Source organism: Brassica napus, chromosome C9 (genome assembly GCF_020379485.1).
Source record: "Brassica napus cultivar Da-Ae chromosome C9, Da-Ae, whole genome shotgun sequence".
Taxonomy (NCBI): domain Eukaryota; kingdom Viridiplantae; phylum Streptophyta; class Magnoliopsida; order Brassicales; family Brassicaceae; genus Brassica; species Brassica napus.
In genome coordinates, this window is record NC_063452.1 from 48,414,459 (window position 1) to 48,436,188 (window position 21,730).

Consider the following 21,730-nt stretch of genomic DNA (forward strand, 5'->3'; position numbering starts at 1 on the left):
TTAGAGTCAATATGCTGAAAGATAAACTGATTTCTTTATTTATATCACAAAGGATTCGATACAATTGTTAAGTTTGCACTATAGGCTATTACAATGTTCGATCCTAAATCAGTCTACCCAACCACCCATCCATCCGCGGCCTCGAATCTTCACGGCTAAGCCAAGTCCTTCCCACGATCACTATCTTGTCATGAAACCAACAAAACATAAGTATCTATCCGATAACTTAATCAGTCAGTTTCTAAGCATGCAAGAATGAACAGTTCTTTCTAAGTTCAACCCGAAAATCCCCTTAGTATAATCCGACTTATCCAGTCGTTTAACCAGATCGTTCAAGTTCAGTTTGCGGATCTAGAACAAACCGTCTTACTCACTGAACCATCCGGATAGGCTATAACCTGATCAAGCCAAATGGCCATGATCTGTGATCTATCGGATCCAACACTTAAGCATCAGATCGCATGATCGGACCGGCTCTAAGCCATGATCCCTTACCCGGTCCTAAGACCAAGACACTCGATCGCTCATACAGAAGAAAGAAGAAACGATCAAGTAAGGTTTGAAGGACGAAACCGGTTTATGCCGATCTGCCATAGCCCCGTTCGGATCCACCCGAAGGCCATGACAATGGCTTATCCAGTCCATACCTTAGACGTGCGCTCCGGAGTTCCAGGCGCAGTCTACTTTGCTTTCTCCCTTAGATCTACCATGTTTGGATCGTTCTTCCATCAATCACGGTCGGATAGCCTTCTGGACTTGATTCCGATCAAGTCTTCTCTTCAGATCGCGTAAGTTGTTGGGGTTAAAATCGGTCACGACGGAATCAATGTCTGAAAGTTCGTAAAAATCGGCATGAACATTTTTACGAAAATAAATCTTCAGAAAATATTTATTCTTACGAAGAGCCCTGCGGAAGAAACACGAGACATCGGAGAAAAGCCCGAAAAAGGTCGCACGGTCGCTACGTAGCGACCTAGCTCGAGCCAAGCTCGGTCGCTACATAGCGTCCGTCTATGATCTAAACGTAAGGCAAAGGCGATGGATGGAATTTGTGGCCGACTATGATCTTGATATTTCTTATCATCCGGGCAAGACTAACTTGGTCGCAGATGCATTAAGCAGGAGAAGGGCCGATGTGTCAGCCGAGAAGGAGTCTGAAGAGCTTGAAGGAATGATCCAGGCCTTAAATCTCAACGTATTGTCTACGGATCAGGAACCATTGGGTCGGAGTTTAGCAGATCAAGCAGACCTGCTCACAAGGATCCAGATTTCTCATGGCAAGGACGAGAAATTGAACAAAGTTGCTCGGAATGACAAGACCGTGTACCAAACATCAACCAATGGTACGATCCTTGTCAATGGTCGGGTCAGTGTACCGAATGATGGGGAACTTAAGGACGAGATACTGAGACAAGCTCACTCGTCCAAGTTCGCAGTTCATCCCGGCCAGACAAAGATGTACCGTGATATCAAGAGGTACTATCATTGGGTGGGCTTGAAGCGGGATGTGGCCAAGTGGGTAGAGAAGTGTCCCACTTGCCAACTCGTCAAAGCTGAGCACCAATTTTCGAGTGGATTGCTGCAGAACTTGCCCATTCCGGAGTACAAGTGGGATCATATCACAATGGACTTTGTGACTGGTCTTCCAACAACCAAGAACAAGAAGGATGCGGTCGGGGTAGTCGTGGACCGACTGACCAAGTCGGCACACTTCATTCCCATAAAGAAGACAGATGGTGTTGGAGAAATAGTCTGGAAGTACATCGATGAAATAATCCGGTTACATGGAGTACCGGTTAGTATCGTCTCGGATAGGGATCCTCGATTCACTTCACACTTCTGGAAAGCTCTCCAAAAGGCTTTGGGAACGAAGTTAGTATGAGCACGGCCTATCACCCGCAAACTGATGGACAATCCGAAAGGACCATCAGAACGTTGGAAGATCTGCTGCGGGCGTGTGCTCTTGATTGGAGCAATTCGTGGGAGAGGAATCTACCTTTCGTAGAGTTTGCTTACAACAACAGCTTCCATAGGAGCATCGGGATGTCGCCATATGAAGCGTTATATGGGCGGCCATGCCGAACCCCATTATGCTGGACCCAAGTGGGGGAGCGCAACATAATTGAACCGGAGATAGTGGAAGAAACAACTGAGAAGATTAAGTTCCTAAAGGATAAGATGAAGGAGGCCCAAGATAGACAGAAAAGCTATGCGGACAAGCACCAGAAGAATCTTGAGTTCGCAGTGGACGATCTGGTCTGTCTGAAGATGATAACCTTCAAGGGCCGAGCCCGAGTGTCTAGAAGAGGAAAGCTAGATCTGAGGTACTTGGGTCTGTTTAAGATTATTGAACAGGTTGGTCCGATGGCATACAAGTTAAACTTGCCGACCGAAATGGATGCATTTCACAATGTGTTCCATGTTTCCCAACTCTGAAAGTGTCTTACGGATCAAGACGTGATAGTGTCGGAACTGCCATCGGAGTTAGGCAGGAATCTAACCTTGGAGACAAATCCAGTTCGGATTGTTGATAGGATGGAAAAAGCAACCAGGAAGAAAGTGATCCCATTGATAAAAGTTGTTTGGGATTGCAAAGGGAAAGAAGAATCAACTTGGGAAACACAAGCAAAGATGAAGGCTGACTTACCTGAGTGGTTCAAACAATTCGAGGAAGAAGCAGTACTTGGTTTGGATTCGGGGACGAATCCTTATCAAGTGGGGAAGACTTGTAGCATCCCCGATTCTTGCTAAGGATCGTTGGGACAGGCCATGGGACGAGGGGACGTGCAAGCCGGTCGAACGACTCAAAGGTAAGCGTTCCATGGTCTGAACAAAGGGTTAAGTCTGAGAAATTATCCAGACATGGCCAAGAAAAGGGAGAAAAATGAAGAAAGAGAGCTGGACCGAGCTAAGCAAGAGTGTAACAAGCAGGACGAGCTGGGCGAGCTGGAGAACTGGTGAAGCTGTAAACTGGACGAGCTCACTTAAGCTAGAACAGCTCGATAAACTAGAAGACTGAGCTCAACCAGCTGGACCAACTGTCGGGTAGCTCAACTCAGTTGGGAGGAATGTTCGGCGGTTGGGCCAGTTGGACGAGTTCGGGGTGGTTACCAGTAGTTAGTCGGATCAGGTGCGGATCTGGACTGCTCTGACCAAGCCTTACGCATGTGGGAAACGTGCCAAGCAGTTGGAGTCGGTTTCTTACCGAAGGGACGCGTACAGATAACCGCCCAAGCGGTTGGAAAATGCACCCTTTCGCCCTATAACCGTTCCTAGCCGAGTTTCTATAAATATGGGGCCTTGGGGTCGTTTTTGGACACAGAGTTTCTTAAGGAAAACACATAAACTTGATCAGAAACAAAGGCTCCGAAAGAGAGAGAGACTTATGTGGGAACCGAAATTCACACTGTCGATTTCCGTTTAAATTAGGAAACTAGGAAAACCCTAATTTCCCAGAGGTCCGGATCTCTGCGAGAGCCAATGGCAAGTGACCAAATATATGCGGAAATCATGAAAAGATAACAAACGAGTTTAGAGAAAACAATAGATCTTATTTCGAGTCCGCGTGAGAGCGTTGCGATCGTTACAAGAGATCATAAAAGCTTTGGCCGCAAAGGCTGTCAGCGAGTTACCTAGTTCTAGCGGCCTAAAAGCTCAAACCTAGTTGACTCACAGCTCGATAACAAAAGACGAAGAAAATACATAAAAGGTTTTTGATTGATTTCAGACTGAACCTTATGAAAGGCTGCCTACGTACCCCATTCGAGGATCAGGCCGTACGTAGTTCAAGAGTGAACCAAGAGATCGAACTGCTTGTGCACGTTCGTCTGGTAATCGGGTGCCAGTCATGGAAACAGAGCATGTCGAGAATAATGCCTCTGAGTTTCTAAGTGCCGAGAGTTCTGAGTCTAAAAAGTTGTTTTTCATGCCTCTCGTCTAGGACTCCTTATATACTCGCTCCTAGGTCGGTTTGCGCTTTCCCCCTTCTGCCCTTAAGCCGTCATAGCCTAAAAATGGAGATATTCCATTTTCCCGATCTTCGTAATTATCTTTAAAATTTCGTATTTATCTGCGGAAACTTGACATTTATCTTTCCTTGCGAACCAAGCGTAAACCATCCCACGGTTTACGGGCTGCTGGTTAATAAATCGTAAGGTGGGCTTCGAGTCATGCCTTTGGTCCCTTTAGGCCGTCTTTCGACTTGAAGCGTTTATTACGAATTCTTTCGATAAAAAAGAACTTTCCGTGGTTTTTATCGTAAAGTTTGATTGATGACTTCGAATGGCGGAAAACATGAAATGGGTTCGCTACGGTCCTCGGGAGACAGCATCGAAGGGTAGACGAGAATGCATGGATTCGTGTCGTATCGACGTTTCGGAAGAGCTCGGTCGCTACGTAGCGACCGAACGGAACGCACGCTCGTTCGCTACGTAGCGACAGAGCGGGATGAACGCTCGGTCGCTACGTAGCGACCTCGCAGGATGGACGCTCGGTCGTTACGTAGCGACCGTGCAACCTTTTTTGGGATTTTCTCCGATGTCTCGTGTTTCTTCCGCAGGGCTCTTCGTAAGAATAAAACTTTTCCGAAGATTTATTTTCGTAAAAATGTTCATGCCGATTTTTATGGACTTTCAGACATTGATTCCGTCGTGACCGATTTTGACTCCAACAGTTAGCCCCCCAGCTTGTTAGAACCATGAGCTTCTAGCGTGAGGTTCTAGCGAGTGGCTTGGCAAGTTAGGCAAGTTAGGTGAGTTAGGCGGAATTTATGGTCGAAAAGGTCCGCGGTAAGTGTTTTCGTGGTAATTGTTTTTCTCGCACTTTTAAAAGTAGAATGCGATAAGATTGGGGCTGCGCCTTATGACGGCTGCCTACGTACCCTTGTTGAAGGGATAAAGCCTTTCGTAGTTCGTCTTGGAGTTAAGGTTTGTATGGCTAGTTTTCCAGTGAGACCTTTACGGTCTGGTTTTTATGTAGAGGTTATCAGGCGTGTTGCTGCCGATGGCATTTTATATGGGTGTAGAAGGAAGACTACGAGTTGTCATCTCGTAATCTAACTATGTGTAAATTGCTATATCTGTGATCTGTTTCGAGAGTTTTCCGCAGTGTGTAAACTTGCGGAATTTCTGAAGACGCTCGAATATTGGCAAAGAGACAAATTTTGGGATCTCGTATTAGGGTTTTTGATACTATGCCTAGAGATGTTAGAGACCAGTGCGCTAGGTTTAGGGCAAGACCTAGGTTTACTCCTGGTTTTAGAGGGTGTGATGACTAATTCGACTTACGTATCCCGTTTCAGTTTCATCCTGATTCCATACCGATTAAAGTCCGCGATAGGTTCTCGGCTTATACGACTTGTATGGTTGGAACCGAGCATCTCTCCAAGGACAATTTTTAAGCCTCCTGCAAGTGCTGACCAAAAATTTTGGGTTTCTTTTATAGCGCTATTATCCTTGTGTCGGATGTACGAGAGTCATCTCTACGAGATGGCTAAGTCTGTTTAGGATGTTAAGAGTTTGTTGTGATCAGCAACAAACCTAATGGTTAAAATTACTGTTTCGAGTCTTTGCAAAGGATATGTTTTTAGAAAATGTTAGTGCGTATGACTGTCTGGTCTTCCAAGAAAGTGTTTTTAGCGAGGAAGGATATTTTGTCGAAGAACAAATCATCAGGCGTCTGCGATGTCTCGCGATGCTGAAGATTTGTTATTCTTTCGTATGCCGTGTTTCGTGCTTGAAATGTTCGCGGGCTTGAAGATGTTTCGCGATGTTGCAAGGGATTAGTCTTAGCCCTGAGTTTTGGAAACATTCTGGGTTGACTACGGATGTTCGCAGTCAGAATTGTTGGTCCTGTTTGGATTTGATTTGCGATCGAGGAGTTAGGACCAAGGGGTCGCGTAAATTTGTCCCCGGAAAGAGGCATCCTCCTATACTGTGCTTTGTGTGGTGTTGGCCTTCCGAGACTTCTTTCGTGTCTATTTGAGGATGTTCTGTATAGCTATAGGAGCTCTGTTACGAGTTTTCCTTACATGCCGCGTTTTACGAGTAAAACACAGCGGGCTTAAAGTGAATCGTAGTATATGGAAATTGGTCGATTTTTGACAAGTGGAACCTTTCCGTTAACTGTTTGGTTGTTAGGACAGAGTTTTGTTATGACGAATTTACCGTATGATTCCCGTTTTTGGGTGGTACGATAATTGTTTGTGTAATCGTTACTTGGCGTTTCAAGACAAATTTTGGATTACCGTTTAGTCGTCAAGTTATTGGAGCGGTGGTCGCTCAATTATTTTGGCTTTGCATGAAGGTTGTGCTCAGCTTTATAGCCAAGGACGTTATTGCCAAAGGATTAGACCGTGACACTTTCGTGCTGTCAATAAGGTCAAGTCGGTTAGAATCGTCCTTAATAAGGATGCTGTAACCTAGTTCGGCTTCAAAGGAAAGGCGTAATTGGGCGAGTGACGAATGGCGTTTATCGAGATTGATAGGCCGAGTATGCCCACGGTGGTAGAAAACGTTTTTCCACTTTAGGGTTAATTTATACGATGAAAGTTTCGTATAATGTTTCCTTTATTCGTATGGAAGTTGTTTCTTTTGTTTTCGGGGGAGATAAAGCCTAAGAAGCTCGATACAGAGCCCGTGCGGAGTCAGTTGCGGGGTGATTTCCTGCTCGGACTGGACCAAGAGGAATGAGAGCGGATGCCAGTGAGTCGCGGGGCAAAAGAATGAGACCTTTCAGATCGTGGTGCGAGGAAGTAAAGTTTATATTGGTCATTCAATGTCGGATCATACAGCTTGGTTTTTTGCTATAAGAAAAGTACTTTTTCGTAAAACCTGTTACGTTTACTTTCGAAAGTTACTTCGTATGACATGATCTGATTATACGAAGGATTTTTTGCGTAAATAACAGGCGACCGGTTTTTACGAATTTATTAAATTGACGCGACATATGGAGATGTCAAAATAACGATGTTTCCGCAGATTTTTGAGAAACGTTTTCGCTTTTGTTTTTGTTCTTCGGTGAAAATTTCTCTGAGTCACTCATGGAGTTTTACCAAAGGTTATTTCAATGAGATCTAGTCGCGAAACGTTTTTGCAGGTTTCTTGAATGAATCAGTTAAACAGCGATAGACTTAGTCGACGAGCGGGGAGGACGTGTTCTCTTTGTCGTATTTTCTGTTACTTTTGTTCTTGATTTTGCTTTGTCGCAAATGTTTTTGATGTTTTTCCGTGAGTCAGTTGGTTCAACGGAAAATGAGAGTGATGCTTTGATGCCTGAAGATTTCTCGTATAATGATTCTTATACGAAACTCGTTTTATCAAATCGGAAAAGATAGTTATGACTTCAGCAAATCATCGACTTTCATTCTGAAGTTTGGCAGAGGTTTTCTAAACGAATGATTGCGATGATAGATGCTGTATAGTCTTTGAGAATTTTTCCAACATGGTTTGGATCAGTTCCTAGCGTTTAGACGAATCTCAGATTGTCGTTTGCTTTTAGGATGATCTTGACGAGACATCGCATTGTATGAATATTTTTCCGCATATTTCTTCGAGAGTTTGCTTTGTCGAAAGCGTTTTCTTGTTGAAAGTGTTTTCTTGATCTTGACGAGACATCGCATTATTTGAATAGAATGATCGACAGTCCGAGTCGGTTTGAAGACGACGCTTGGACTGTGATTTGGTTGTTTCCAAGTTGAAGACTTGGAATATGTCGGTTCCGAGAGAATTGCCAGAAACGAATCGGTTTTAAGAAGAAGTTCATGTCTCTAGCTTTTTCTCTCCTTAGGAAGCGAGCTTGATATGCGTGGCGATCGTTTCTCGATTTTCGGAGAGTTTAGATCGGTTTGCAAGATCTGGACGAACAGTTATGGGACAATATATCGAGACAGGAAAAATCACGTAAGACTTAGTTCGCTAGACTATCCACCTAGGTTTTACGTTCCCTAAACTTCTATGGCAGTCTCAAAGTCTTTTTTATTTCTTAGTAATTTCCTACGAAAACTCCAAGTCTGATTTCAAAAATTTCAAGTCGCAAATACCTTAGTTCTATCGAATAAGTTTTGTCTCTTCTCAGTTTTGCCTGCTCATTTCCCCTTCCTCTTCTTGTGTATGTTCGCCTTTTTCGATATTGGTGTTTATCCTTTGAAACTTGACATTTATCTTCCGAACTTGATTGATACGAAGTCAATAAAAAGGTTCAACGTAATCGTATAGTTGAGGCGGCTAAGGTGCTAAGTTAACCGTTGCCGTATTATACGATTAATCTGAATCCACGCGAGAAAACTAGTCTTTGCGGGTTTTTTTTTTTTTAATCGTAAAGTTTCAATGGTAACTCCAATCGAGACGAAACAAGAGACGTTTCGATCGAGATTTGAAGGAGAACACAAAGATGGAGGTAAGGGTCAGTAGGAGCAAGCGAAGGAGTTTAGACGAGTCTAACTTATTTTCGTCGTAAAATGTCAACGAAAACTCCGATTGAGACGAAATGAAAAGCGTTTCGATCGGAATTCAAAAGAGAACACAAAGGAGGAGCTTTTTGAGGCCTGACAGGTCGCTATGTAGCGAGCTGGAGGTCTGACAGGTCGCTACGTAGCGAGTGAAAGCAAGCCAAGAAGAGTCCTACTTGTTTTCGTCGTAAAATCTCAACGGAAACGCCGATTGAGACGAAACGAAAAGCGTTACGATGAGGATTCAAAAGAGAACGCAAAGGAGGACCTTTTTAGGCCTGACAGGTCGCTACGTAGCGAGTGGACAGTTGGCTTGAGCTCGGTCGCTACGTAGCGACCGAGCTATGTGCGTGCCCGGTCGCTACGTAGCGACCGAGCTGTGTGCATGCCCGGTCGCTACGTAGCGACCGAGCTTGGCTTGAGCTTGGTCGCTACGTAACAACCGAGCCGTGTGCTTGCTCGGTCGCTACGTAGCGACCGAGTTGTGTAATCGATTTGTTGCGCTTCCTTTTTCCACGCTTAACCTAGGGGTTTTCTGCGGTTTTTGGGAGAACATGTTTTACCCTTCCGAAATGTTTTCGGAAAACGTGTTTTGATAAAACCCGTACGCATTGAGATTTCTTTTGTTCGGTAATGAGCCAAACTTACGGGGTTTGATAAGATTTATCGTTTCCCTTTATGTTTAAAAAGAGAAATCGCGAGCTCATTTCATTGCACTTTCTGTGGCGAAAAGTCGCAGCAAGGTTTTCGATTTTCTCAAGAACTGTGGCGTTTTCATAGGCGTTGGCCATAGGCCCAGTGGCGGCTGGAGTTTTCTTACCAGCGTTGTTACGAACTGCAATTTTCTCTTTCGTATTTCCAGACATTGTTTTGATCAAGCGTTTTGCGGCTATGAGTTAGAGTAATCCGTACCTCTTCTCCTTCTAGGGCCAAACTGTGGGAACCAAAATTCGCACTGTCGATTTCTGTTTAAATTAGGAAACTAGGAAAACTCTAATTTCCCAGAGGTCCCGGATCTCTGCGAGAGCCAACGGCAAGTGATCAAATATATGCGGAAAAAATATGCATACAGAAGAGTATAATGAAGACTTCAAGGAGGAAAAAACCATTGAGTACAGAGCCATCCTTGATGAGGAAGATAAACTCTTACATCATTCCTCTTGGAAAAGGAATGCACCATCGTTCGACATGACAAGCTTGCCATCGATCGACACTCAACCTCAACAACGATGCCGAAAGCGAGCATCGACCGACACTGCCTACTACAAATCGGTCGACACTGATTTCAACCGTGTGCGAGATGGAGACCACTCAATTGGTAGTTGGCCAGATGAACACCACCACGAGAGCTTTGCAGTAGAAATAGTAACCTACACACCAGGAGCAGATAAACTACACGATAGTTTCACAGACGAGGAAATGCTCAACATGCAAAAGCGCGATGATACATATCAGATTCAAGCAGATGCTGCTTGGGAAAGAACTCGATCGATCGACACTTATCACCAGAAATCGATCGATAAGCTTCCTCAATAATCGATCGACACCAACAATACCACGTCGATCGACAACCATCCGATACCGAAAACCACTGTAAGCGAAAAAGATAAATTAGATAACCAGTATCTAACTCCAGACGAATTTGGTATTATCAGGGACCCTAATGGCTACGGAAAGGCCATAGATGGCTGCACACTACACGTATCTCGAGAAGATATCGCAGATATCCTTCAAACAGTCAATGGAGCAGACAATCTGTTCATGCATCAACGCAGCAACCGAGAACAGAAGACTATAAAGGAGTTCTATGACACAGCTGGTGGCATAGAAAACAGCTTCAAACAACGATCTCGCCATACAACCCATCAATCGATCAACATAGACGCCCAAACGGTCGCGAGACAGCCATAATTCAGCAAAAGAGCTTATGACCTTTATGGTAACAGGAAATTCTACTGGGAAGAGAAATATGAGTATGGAGTCTACAGAGATGATCGAGAATTTTCCAGAGATCTAGATGGACACACCATTCATGTTCACACCAAGGATATCAGAAGACTTTTGGAAAGAACTTCAAGAGATGAACCAGCCTACATATGTCTTCCTGAACATGCTAGCTCATTCACACAGACGAAGTTGGTACCAGAGATCTACACCAAGGACAAGATCAATGAGATATTCTATGGAGTCTGTGGTGAACATGAGAAGAACAAAGAAGCCTTCCAAATGAAGCTTGATGTTGTCTACTATCCTTTGAATGATAGTATAAGTTGGCTAACCACTTGCATTGAGGAGATGAAGCAAGACATAGCCAGAATTCAGAACGCGACAGACGTTGCTCGACCTCCATCGATCGACAGAAGACAACCCCAATCAATCGACAGCAGACAATCACCATCGATCGACAGACACCATTACGCATTGATCGACAACCGCTTGGCCGCATCGATCGACACCAATCCGCCACACCCACACACAATGAAGTCTCAACCAGATTTCCACACCAGAGAAGAGGTAGATCAGTTGGTAGAAGGGATCTATAGAGCTCTGGAAACTACAGAGGAAAGGCTTGATGGGAGATATGATGACATCTATTTCCCAATGGATCTTACCATAAGTGCATTAACCTCCAAGGTCGAAGCTATACAAGAGGAGTTGGTGGAGATTCAGAGTTACATTGCGCATCGACCAGAAGCATCGATATCGATCGACAAACGCAAAAACAAATCGATCGACACCAACCATTCAACATCGATCGACAGTGATACAAACCGAGGCCGGCTAGTACCAAATACGACATCCGACATGTCCAACACACCTTACCATGGAAAAGAGATCTCAGCTGACACTTACGCCGCACTTACCAGACATCAATCCAACCTTGAGAGTCTTGGTGATAGATTGCAGAGGATTGAAAACACAACTGCAGCAATGAAGGATAAATGGCGCAGAGGGGATGAAGCAATGAGAGACTTCACTGGTACATGGTTCAGCAAGCGCAAAGAAGAGATGGATACTTGTTTTCCAACAAGTCCCACTTCTCAACACTACTAGCCAAAACACCTCCAAAGTCAAGCTAAATGACTATAACAAAGTGCTGAGTGGGAGGCAACCCACTATTAGGTAATATTTATTAAGTTTTTATTAATTTACTATTTATGTTGGTTTTTTATTATTGCAGGTCATAAAAAAAAACAAAAAGAAGATCCGAGTAGACGATTGCCATTTGTATCGACCGACGCGAACAAGTCGACATCGATCGACATTACCTTACCTGCGTCGACCGACATCAACATCCTTACATCGGTCGACATCTATTCTGGTCTGGTATATCGTTCCTACTTGTTACATTGAGTCCTTATGATTTATTTTTAACCATAACTCCGACTGAATTTACACTAGGGACAGTGTCGTTTAAGTCTGGGGGGAGGTTTACTAATATTTATTTACTTATTATTCTTATTAAAAATGTTTTCAAATTTAGTTATTATTGAGTCAAGAAGGGGATTATGAACATATAGATTTTTGCTAGATATCTAACCACTCTATAGCACCATTCTAGACTTACTGATTGCAGATAATACTAAAGATACTAAAGTGGATCAACATGTCAACTATCCACTCTTGCTAAGATTGTTTTGAATGAACCAAAGCTGACTTCCAACACTAAACATGACACAACTGCTTGTCTTGGGGCTTGGTATACATGGATCAGAATCTTCAAACAAGTCTGGAAGGTAAAGCATTGTGTATATTGATTTATCACCATTTCTCTCTCTATTTTCGAAATATAGATTATATAAAAAAAATTGTTATTATATTAGAGATTTATTAGGAAGGAATTCGAACATGACTTGGTGGCTACAACCATTAAGGCTTGCTTCATAAGAATTTCATAGGTAAATGATTAGAACAGGACTTGGTGGCTACTACCATTTAGGCTTGCTTCACAAATAATCCTAGGATATAGGTAAAAAAGAAGTGAACATGACTTGGTGGCAAGCACCATTAAAGCTTGATTCATGGAAGCTTGTCCAATCTTGGTTAATGATCTTGCATATAAGCAGACTTTGACCAAGAGAGAAAATTAATAGAGAGAGAGGATATGAACTAATGTTTATCTGCAGGTCCAGATACTTGTTTGAAAATCCTAGAATCATGTGATCGATAATCCCAAGGTAAAGCCTTCACTTTTATTTTATGTTAAGAAATGAGGTTGGTAGAGGGGAATGAAAGACAAGATTATGCTAAGTTGTTGGCTAGATGAATTTGGTTGCTAAGCTAGGATATGGTATGATGTACTTTTGTGATTAGGACTTCTTAGATGTGGATTGCAATATTTTAGAGGTGATGATTCTAAGTTTTAAATCATGTGAATCCCTCCTGTTTTTAAAATCTCTTTCAGAGAGACTGCCTGTTTGTTTTACTTGAGGACAAACAAAATGGTAAGTCTGCGGGAGTTGATAAACTATGGATTTCACCCATTTTCATCCATAGTTTATAGGTGTTTTTACTAATAATTATATTATTATAGAGTCTATTTATTATATTTATAAGATCAGGAATGTTTTGGATATAAGTGATGATTTTGGAGCATTTTGGAGATATTTGGAGCAAGCACCCGAGATGACCATCGAGATCGACTATCGGTCGATATTGGAGAGCTAGAATCGATCGATAAACAAAACATTGTGTCGATCGACAGCGAAGCGCGTAGGAAGCCCGTTTGGTCACAGCCAACTTGAAGCCCAAGATTTCACTATTTTACAAGATTGCCCCTGAAGAAGTTTTACCCTAATTATATAAGCTTTGCCACCATGTTAGAGGCAAAGCGTGCTTTTTTTGTGTTTCATTGTTTTATTGATAGATAGGAGAGAAGATCCAAAGTTATAATTTGTGATTGGAATTCCATTGATATCTATATTATTATTCTATGAAGTTTTTATACTTAACTGCTGCTATGAATTGCTTAGCCATGTCTGAGTAGTTCTCTTGTTAGATTTTAGGGTTTAAATAGTTTAGGAGGGATTAGCTCCAACTATAGATTGATGAGTTGTGATAATCATCTTTAGGATCGTTCATTAATGCATGTGTTTAGATTAGCTACCTAGAACATGCCCTTGGATTGATTGATAAAAGCAATAGCTTAATTCTCATCCTGAAAACATTCTAATAGAGCTATGTCTCTTGATATGAGCAAGGCGAGAGCTGATTTAGTGAGCTTAGTAAGCATTCATTCAACCTGCGCATAAAGCTTGACTAGAGCGCGTCGATCGATATCACACTTGAATAATCGATCGACGGTGCAAAAGGTGTATCGATCGATACATACGCCCATTGGAATATTGATCGACACTTTCTATATATTAATATAACGAGAGTTGAGATCATAGATCTAGTTAATAGACAACAAGTCAATGCCCGCAAGAGCCGAAAGACTTGTTGATCAAATAGTTGAGCTTTACATTATCATGCATGCAACTCATTAGGCATCTATAGGATTATAATTCTAACTTTCCTGAATAAAAACCCTTAGTCTAGCTATTTCCTTTTTAAGCACCAAAACCCCAAAAATATGCTATTGAACAAACACTTGTTCAATATAAAACTGCAATTTACTTTTAAAACTCGTAAAACATCTTTGCTTAACAAATCATATTAGAATCCTTAGGTTCCCTAGCTCCCTGTGAATTTGATCCCTAAGTACTACAAATCGACCTCTTATTTGAGGGAGTATAAATCACTCCTTAGGGTAATTTGAGTGGTATCATCCGGCATGTTCGTCTCTCGCTCCACCAGCCGGAGCCGAATGACGTCCCGCATTCGAGGACTCAACGACTTCCTCGTCATGTTGTTCCAGGTTACGGTTAAGAGGGTCATCCTCTACCCGAGTCCCGGTATCAACAAGGTTGGTCTGAACCCTTTCTGTTTCCCCAGCGTTCTGTTCAATCTCAGGTCCGATCGGAGTTGTGTTTAATGGATTGACTCCATCCAAAGCTGCGGCACTTGGTTCAGCCGGTCCCTTGTCTTTCCTTGTCCTTGATGATTTGATTTTTCCAGCCTGAGGATAAAACATGTTAGCGAAATCACCGCAACATATAATACATCCTAGACTAAGCAAAACGTTACCGTGAGACCCGAGCCGGATGAGTGGTTTCCCCATAACCCAACTAATCCTAGAATCAAGCACTGTCTGATACCAACTTGAAGCGCCCTAACCCGGACACTTAATCCAGTGAGGTTTCTCAGGTTCGGCCATGGCTTGACTAGGCCAACCAGTCAGTTTTTAAGGTCTGATTAATCTTAAGTCAAATTCAGACAATTCTGAGATTCATAAAATAGAGCCTATATGCGTTTTATTAGAGTCAATATGCTGAAAGATAAACTGATTTCTTTATTTATATCACAAAGGATTCGATACAATTGTTAAGTTTGCATTATATGCTATTACAATGTTCGATCCTAAATCAGTCTACCCAACCACCATCCATTCGCGGCCTCGAGTCTTCACGGCTAAGCCAAGTCCTTCCCACGATCACCATCTTGTCCTCAAACCAACAAAACATAAGTATCTATTCGATAACTTAATCAGTCAGTTTCTAAGCATGCAACAATGAACGGTTCTTTCTAAGTTCAACCCGAAAATCCCCTTAGTATAATCCGACTTATCCAGTCGTTTAACCAGATCGTTCAAGTTCACCTTGCGGATCTAGAACAAACCGTCTTACTCACTGAACCATCCGGATCGGCTATAACCCGATCAAGCCAAACTGCCATGATCTGTGATCTATCGGATCCAACACTTAAGCATTAGATCGCATGATCGGACCGGCTCTAAGCCATGATCCCTTACCCGGTCCTAAGACCAAGACACTCGATCGTTCATACAGAAGAAAGAAGAAACGATCAAGTAAGGTTTGAAGGACGGAACCGGTTTAGGCCGATCAGCCATAGCCCCGTTCGGATCCACCCGAAGGCCATGACGATGGCTTATCCAGTCCATACCTTAGACATGCGCTCCGGAGTTCCAGTCGCAGTCTGCTTCGCTTTCTCCCTTAGATCCACCATGTTTGGATCGTTCTTTCAGCAATCACGGCCGAATCGCCTTCTGGACTTGATTCCGATCAAGTCTTCTCTTCGGATCGCGTAAGTCCTCTCTCTTTCGGATGCCTTTGTTTCTGATCGAGTTTTGGTGTTTTCCTTAAGAAAATATGTGTCCAAAAACGACCCCAAGGCCCCATATTTATAGAAACTCGGCCAGGAACGGTTATAGGGCGAAATGGTGCATTTTCCAACCGCTTGGGCGGTTATCTGTATGCGCCCATTCGGCAAGAAACCGACTCCAACTGCTTGGCACGTTTCCCACACGCGTAAGACTTGGTCGGAGCAGTCCAGCTCCGCACCTGATCTGACCAACTACTGGTAACCACCCTGAACTCGTCTAACTCGCCCAACCGCCGAACACTCCTCCCAGCTGAGTTGAGCTACCCGACAGTTGGTCCAGCTGGTTGAGCTCAGTCTTCTAGCTGATCGAGCTGATCTAGCTTAAGTGAGCTCGTCCAGCTTACAGCTTGACCAGTTCTCCAGCTCGCCCAGCTCGTCCAGCTTCTTACACTCTTGCTTAGCTCGGTCCAGCTCCCTTTCTTCATTTTTTTTCCTTTTCTTGGCTACGTCCGGATCATTATTCGGACTTAACCCTTTGTTCAGACCATGGAAGACTTGCCTTTGAGTCTTTCGACCGGCTTGCACGTCCCAACGATCCTTAGCAAGGATCGGGGATGCTACAATTACTGTCGACTATATATGGTTTAATGTTTCAGGGTGTGTAAAACATTTGTAGTTTAATGTTTCAGGGTGTGTAAAACATTTGTAGCTGTGGAACAAAAAAAATTGGTAGAGGGTCTTGTTTCGCTCTTTTTGGTTCCTCTTGGTTATTTTTCTTGATGTACTAACTGGGTAGCCTCTTGATATATATATGAAACGAGCAAGTGGCTCTCGTATATTGAGAAAATTAATTTTCCAACCATCTTCAAATAGGCCGTGTATGGATGATCATTTAACATCTCTCTGGCATTACTATTAAGAATTAGACTAAATAAGTTTCATAATAACCAGAAACCAAACATATATTTCTGACATTGCAAAATCATAGAGCTCAATCTCAAAACCGTTTCGAAAAGAAAAACCAAAATAAAGAATCTGAGATCAACAACCACAGAAACTAAACACCACCTTGGAAAGAGTTTTATGTTTTGTCACTTGACTTAACCAAAGAGATCAAATCCAAAGTCGCCTTCCTCCTCTTCAGATTCTTCCTTCTTCTTCTCTTCCTCCTTTGCGGCCGCAGCGGATTCACCTCCACTACCGCCTCCTCCAGCTGCTGCACCACCTCCGGCAGCAAATCCTCCTCCAGATCCACCGCCGATGATCACCTGCTCGATTTCATTTTCTATTATTTAACTCAACGATCCAATAAGCACTTCAACTGAAGATTCTATTACAGCGATCGCAAGTCTTAGATTCGAGACAATCAAATAAGAAGCAGGGCACACATCTAGATTCATCTTCTTATGAGAGAGTAAGTAACATAGAAACCTGAAAGACGGCGGAGGTAGGGGAGACGAGGGAGAAGGAAGACTGAACGCCACCGGAGGAATCGGCGGAGAGAGCAGTCTGAACGAGCTTGCGCTGGAGATCGTAGGTGGAAGAAGCGGAGGCTTCGAGGTCTCCCTCGTGCTGCTTAGCGGTCCATTCTCCGCCTTTGCTTTTGCAAACGAATGTGAATACTCCCATCTTCTTCTCCTTTCTTCTTTAACGGCGGCGAGATTTTTCAGCTGACGGGAAGGAAGTGCTTATTGCCTTTTATATATGAACACGTCGCTGAGTGAGTGAAACCTAACGGGCCCGATAAGCCCATTAAAAGCCTATATTTTTTAATTGGTCTTCACGTAACAAACACTTTTAAGCCAGAAGTTTCATGTGATGATTTTATATGAGATTGTTTTCAAATTACTGTACGTGTGTTTATTTGTAATGAAATTTGATAAATAATAATTTGAACAATTTAACAATTAAGAAGCAAATTCACTCTTGGACAGAGCTTTATTTTTCACGTTTGAACTTTTACAGTTTGGGAAGGCAGATAAAATGCACAAGTAAAAAAGAAAGAGAGAGAGAGATCAGAGCTTAATGGCAGAGTGAATGGCGACAACGCCACCAACAAGGTTCTCGTACTCCACCTTCTCGAATCCTGCGTCTGCTATCATCGTTGCAAATTTCTCCTGCATTCATTTCATTGAATCTTAGCCATTACATACATGCTTTAAACTTAAAACGTCTTATATCCCGACCAACATATGATGTGCTCATATAACCTTATTAGCTATCAAAATTGTAACGCCTATCTTCTTACATGATCCTAGCACAACCTTTCAACTAAAGATTTGGTCATGGCATGTTACTACTTGCTACTAATGTTTTTCAAGAAACCCACTATTAAAAAAATCATGATGGCTACATCATTTTATCCAAATCTTCCAGCGCAAGAATCACAAGAAAGGTAATAAAAAAGTTGAATATTTTGAACCTGAGGAGGAAACCGACGAATACTCTCAACCAAGTATTGGTAAGATTCTCGGTCACCGGCTATTAGTTCCCCTAAGTTTGGAATGACCTTGAATGAATACAAATCGTATCTGCAACACATGAAACAAAGTGGGACTATCAGAGAAACAAACAATAAAGAAAAAGACTTAGGGACGTGCTTCCACAGCATTGTATAATCATCAAAACTTACACATCTTTGAAGACCGGAATGTCTACATGGCTGAGCTCAAGGCACAAGAATCTTCCGCCCCGTTTTAGTACCCTGACAGAGCGAAAGACTTTTATAAGATTTATGTAAAACCACTGAAACAGGAAACAACACACTAAAATCAAGACCAAGGGCACCGAAGAAGGTGTAGATATTTGTTTACCTATAAGCCTCTGCGAGAGCCTTTTCGATGTGTGTGACATTCCTTATTCCAAATGCAATAGTGTATCCATCCATTGAATTGTCATCGAAACTCAAGGCCTCTGCATCTCCTTCGACCCATACGAGTGACTTGTTATCTCCTAACCCTATTCAAAACAGTAAAGGAAGCCTGAGCTCACACACACACACAAAGCAAAATATAAAGGAATCAAAAAGGTCAAAGACTTGATGCAGAAACAAAAATCTGATGTCTGACCTCTCTCAGCAGCACGTTGTTTCCCAACGTTTAACATGTTGGGATTAATATCACATACGTATATCTGAGTTTCTTCAAGTGAATCCTCATCAACTTTCCGCAATGCTCTTCGTTTGACACTGTTAACAGCGTCAAAGATCCTAAACGCAACATCACCTGCATATTGAAAACAACCCCTAACATTTTCAACGATAGAACTCCAAGAGTGATGGAAAAAAAAAAGAATTGTACGGACTAACCCGTTCCACCGGCAACATCAAGATGCTTCATCCCTGCAAATGGACTCAGCTTCCCAACGAGTCTGAATGAAATCATCAAAACCGTTGAATTTTTTAACACAAGAGCAAGTTATAACACTTGTAATAAAAAAGAGTATCACCACAGAGTGTGTAACCTTTCCTTCCAAAGCCTATGCAAGCCACCGCTCATGACATCATTCATGATATCGTAACTGGAAGCTACATTGGAGAAAACGTTACCAACCAACTTTCTTTTCTCTTCTTCCTTCACTTGTTGAAACCCTGAAATGGAAGGTTAAACTCAGACTGTAAAAGCCAAAGAGAAATCATAATCTGAAATACAAAAGAGCATCTCATTTAGCAGACAGTTCAAGAGAGATAAAAGGATAGATTTTTATACCGAAACTTGTGGCGTGAGAATGAAGGGAAGCAACAGAGGAGGAACGGTAACTCAAGACTCTGCTCCCAAACCTCCTGCTGATCGATCGAAGTGCCATAGCTTCTGCAAAATTTGTTCCTGCAACAAATCAAATCCAACAGTTATGATGAAGAGAGAGACAACTTCACCTACCAAATCTTAAAAGAGAGGAGAAGACAATTTGCAAAATATCAGTTGTGAAACTGAAGCAAGAACATAAAAATGCTTCACCGACACACCTGAGAAGAAACCAAAACCCTAATCTGAAATCTAGCTCGACGAAGAGAGGGGACGTTCTAGACTCGAGAACGAATCAAGAGTAATATCAATGGGAATCTTACTTAGTTTAAGAAAAATCACAAACTCACAGCTCCGAGATCGAGTCTTGTGTTGCCGGTACCGGATCAAACTTTGGAATAAATATTGGGCTTCTTGTAATTCGTTATAGGCCCATTGTGTTTTGGTCTCGGCCCATATAACTTAATTCGCTCAACCGGCCAATTAAACAAAAAAAGAGGATTATTGGGATTTCATAGTAGAAGATGAACCAAAAGATCAACGGAGGAGCAACACTAATTCGAATATATTCGATCATAACTGGTAGAATCTATGCTGATTTCGAGAGGAAGTAGCAGCGAGATCGAGTGAGGCGGCAAAGGAATGGAAAACATTGTTTGTTGCCGTCGCCGCGTGAATGCATTAAATCCAGCCGCTCAAGGCTCTACGGTCATGGGGGAAATCGATCGGCGATTTTCCAGAATTGTTTGGATTCGCGGTGGGGACGAAGAAGAGGAAAGTGAGAAGAAGAGAGAGAGAGAGAGAGAGAGAGAGAGAAACTGACCTTGCGACGAGGAGACAAGTGAAAGTGACGAATCCGCACGAGAGGTTAAATGCATTCAACTTTTCTGATTTCTCTAATTCTTGTTTAGGCTTTCGTTTTCCATAACCTGTCCCTATGCGTTTAAACTTTAAGTTTGACGATTAATATTTTATGAGCCATCTACTTCTCTTTTGCAATTTAATTTATTTTTTAACTTCTTCCTACGAAAATATCTTAATCTACTACTACCTCCGTTCCCAAAAGTAAAATGTTTATGTGTTTTTTTTTGTTCCACGTCGATTTTCTATATTGTTAATGTATTTTTTTTATACAATTGAGAATATTTGAATTGATTAAATTTCGTTGGTGTAAAGTTATTGGAAAATGTATAATAAAATAAAAAATAAATTAAAAGAAAAAGACAAAAATAGCACTAAATCAAGTTTTTGTTCCCAAACTAATACTCAAGATCAAAAGTCACAAAAATAGCATTTAATGTTTTATCAAAAGTCACAAATTTAGGGTTTAGAGTTAAAGGGTGGAGTTTAGAATTTAGGGTTTAGGGTTTAGGGTTTAGGGTTTAGGGTTTAGAGTTTAGAGTTTAGGGTTTAGGGTTTAGAGTTTAGAGTTTAGGGTTTAGGGTTTAGAGTTTAGAGTTTAGGGTTTAGGGTTTAGAGTTTAGAGTTTAGAATTTAGGGTTTAGGGTTTAGAGTTTAGGGTTTAGGGTTTAGGGTTTAGGGTTTAGGGTTTAGGGTTTAGAGTTTAGGGTTTAGGGTTTAGAGTTGAGAAATGAAGTTTTGGGATAAGATTTCAAATTTTGAAAAATAAAAAAATTAAAATTTTCAAAAGATAAAATGCTATTTTGGTCATTTTAGTTTTTGAGTGCTATTTTTGCGATATAAACTTAGAAAGATGCTATTTTGGAGATTTGCCAATAAATTAAATTATAAACATATATTAAAGGGCAAATCTCCAAAATAGCACATTTCTAAGTTTATATCACAAAAATGGCACTCAAAAACTAAAATGACCAAAATAGCACATTTCTAAGTTTATCCTTTGAAAATTTTAATTTTTTTATTTTTCCAAATTTGAAATCTTATCCCCAAAACCTCATTTCTCAACTCTAAACCCTAAACCCTAAACTCTAAACCCTAAACCCTAAACTCTAAACCTTAAACCCTAAACTTTAAACCCTAAGCCCTAAACCATAAACCCTAAACCCTAAACTCTAAACCCTAAAATCTAAACCTTAAACCCTAAACTATAAACCCTAAACCCTAAATCCTAAACCCCACCCTTTAACTCTAAATCCTAAGTTTGTGATTTTTGATAAAACATTAAGTGCTATTTTTGTGACTTTTGACCTTGAGTGCTAGTTTGGGAACATAAACTTAATTTAGTGCTATTTTTGTCTTTTTCTCTTTATTAAAGGGCAAATCTCCAAAATAGCACATTTCTAAGTTTATATCACAAAAATAGCACTCAAAACTAAAATGACCAAAATAGCACATTTCTAAGTTTATCATTTGAAAATTTTAATTTTTATATTTTCCAAAATTTGAAATCTTATCC

The 21,730-nt window shown here is 41.6% G+C and overlaps 2 protein-coding genes across 6 annotated transcripts; both read right to left on the bottom strand.

The window, feature by feature from the left end:
* Positions 1-16,532: 16,532 nt before the first annotated feature.
* Positions 16,533-17,379, bottom strand: LOC106401258 (60S acidic ribosomal protein P3-2-like). The gene is made up of 2 exons (XM_013841737.3): positions 17,042-17,379; positions 16,533-16,878 (listed from the first exon to the last, which is right to left on the bottom strand). Exons 1-2 carry the CDS (start codon positions 17,237-17,239, stop codon positions 16,711-16,713), a joined length of 366 nt encoding a protein of 121 aa, XP_013697191.1. The 5' UTR covers positions 17,240-17,379; the 3' UTR covers positions 16,533-16,710.
* A 90-nt stretch (positions 17,380-17,469) lies between these two features.
* On the bottom strand, positions 17,470-20,337 carry LOC106401257 (2-methoxy-6-polyprenyl-1,4-benzoquinol methylase, mitochondrial). 5 transcript variants are annotated; one of them, XM_013841733.3, is made up of 10 exons: positions 20,177-20,303; positions 19,677-19,814; positions 19,318-19,434; positions 19,073-19,199; positions 18,918-18,979; positions 18,679-18,834; positions 18,424-18,568; positions 18,243-18,314; positions 18,033-18,141; positions 17,470-17,727 (listed from the first exon to the last, which is right to left on the bottom strand). In XM_013841733.3, exons 1-10 carry the CDS (start codon positions 20,229-20,231, stop codon positions 17,626-17,628), a joined length of 1,083 nt encoding a protein of 360 aa, XP_013697187.1. In that variant the 5' UTR covers positions 20,232-20,303; the 3' UTR covers positions 17,470-17,625. The 5 variants fall into 5 exon arrangements, with proteins under 5 accessions (XP_013697187.1, XP_013697188.1, XP_013697190.1 ...); XM_013841734.3 differs by lacking the exon at positions 19,677-19,814 and having other exon boundaries at positions 20,177-20,337; XM_013841736.3 differs by lacking the exon at positions 20,177-20,303 and having other exon boundaries at positions 19,704-20,142.
* Between the last annotated feature and the right edge of the window lie 1,393 nt (positions 20,338-21,730).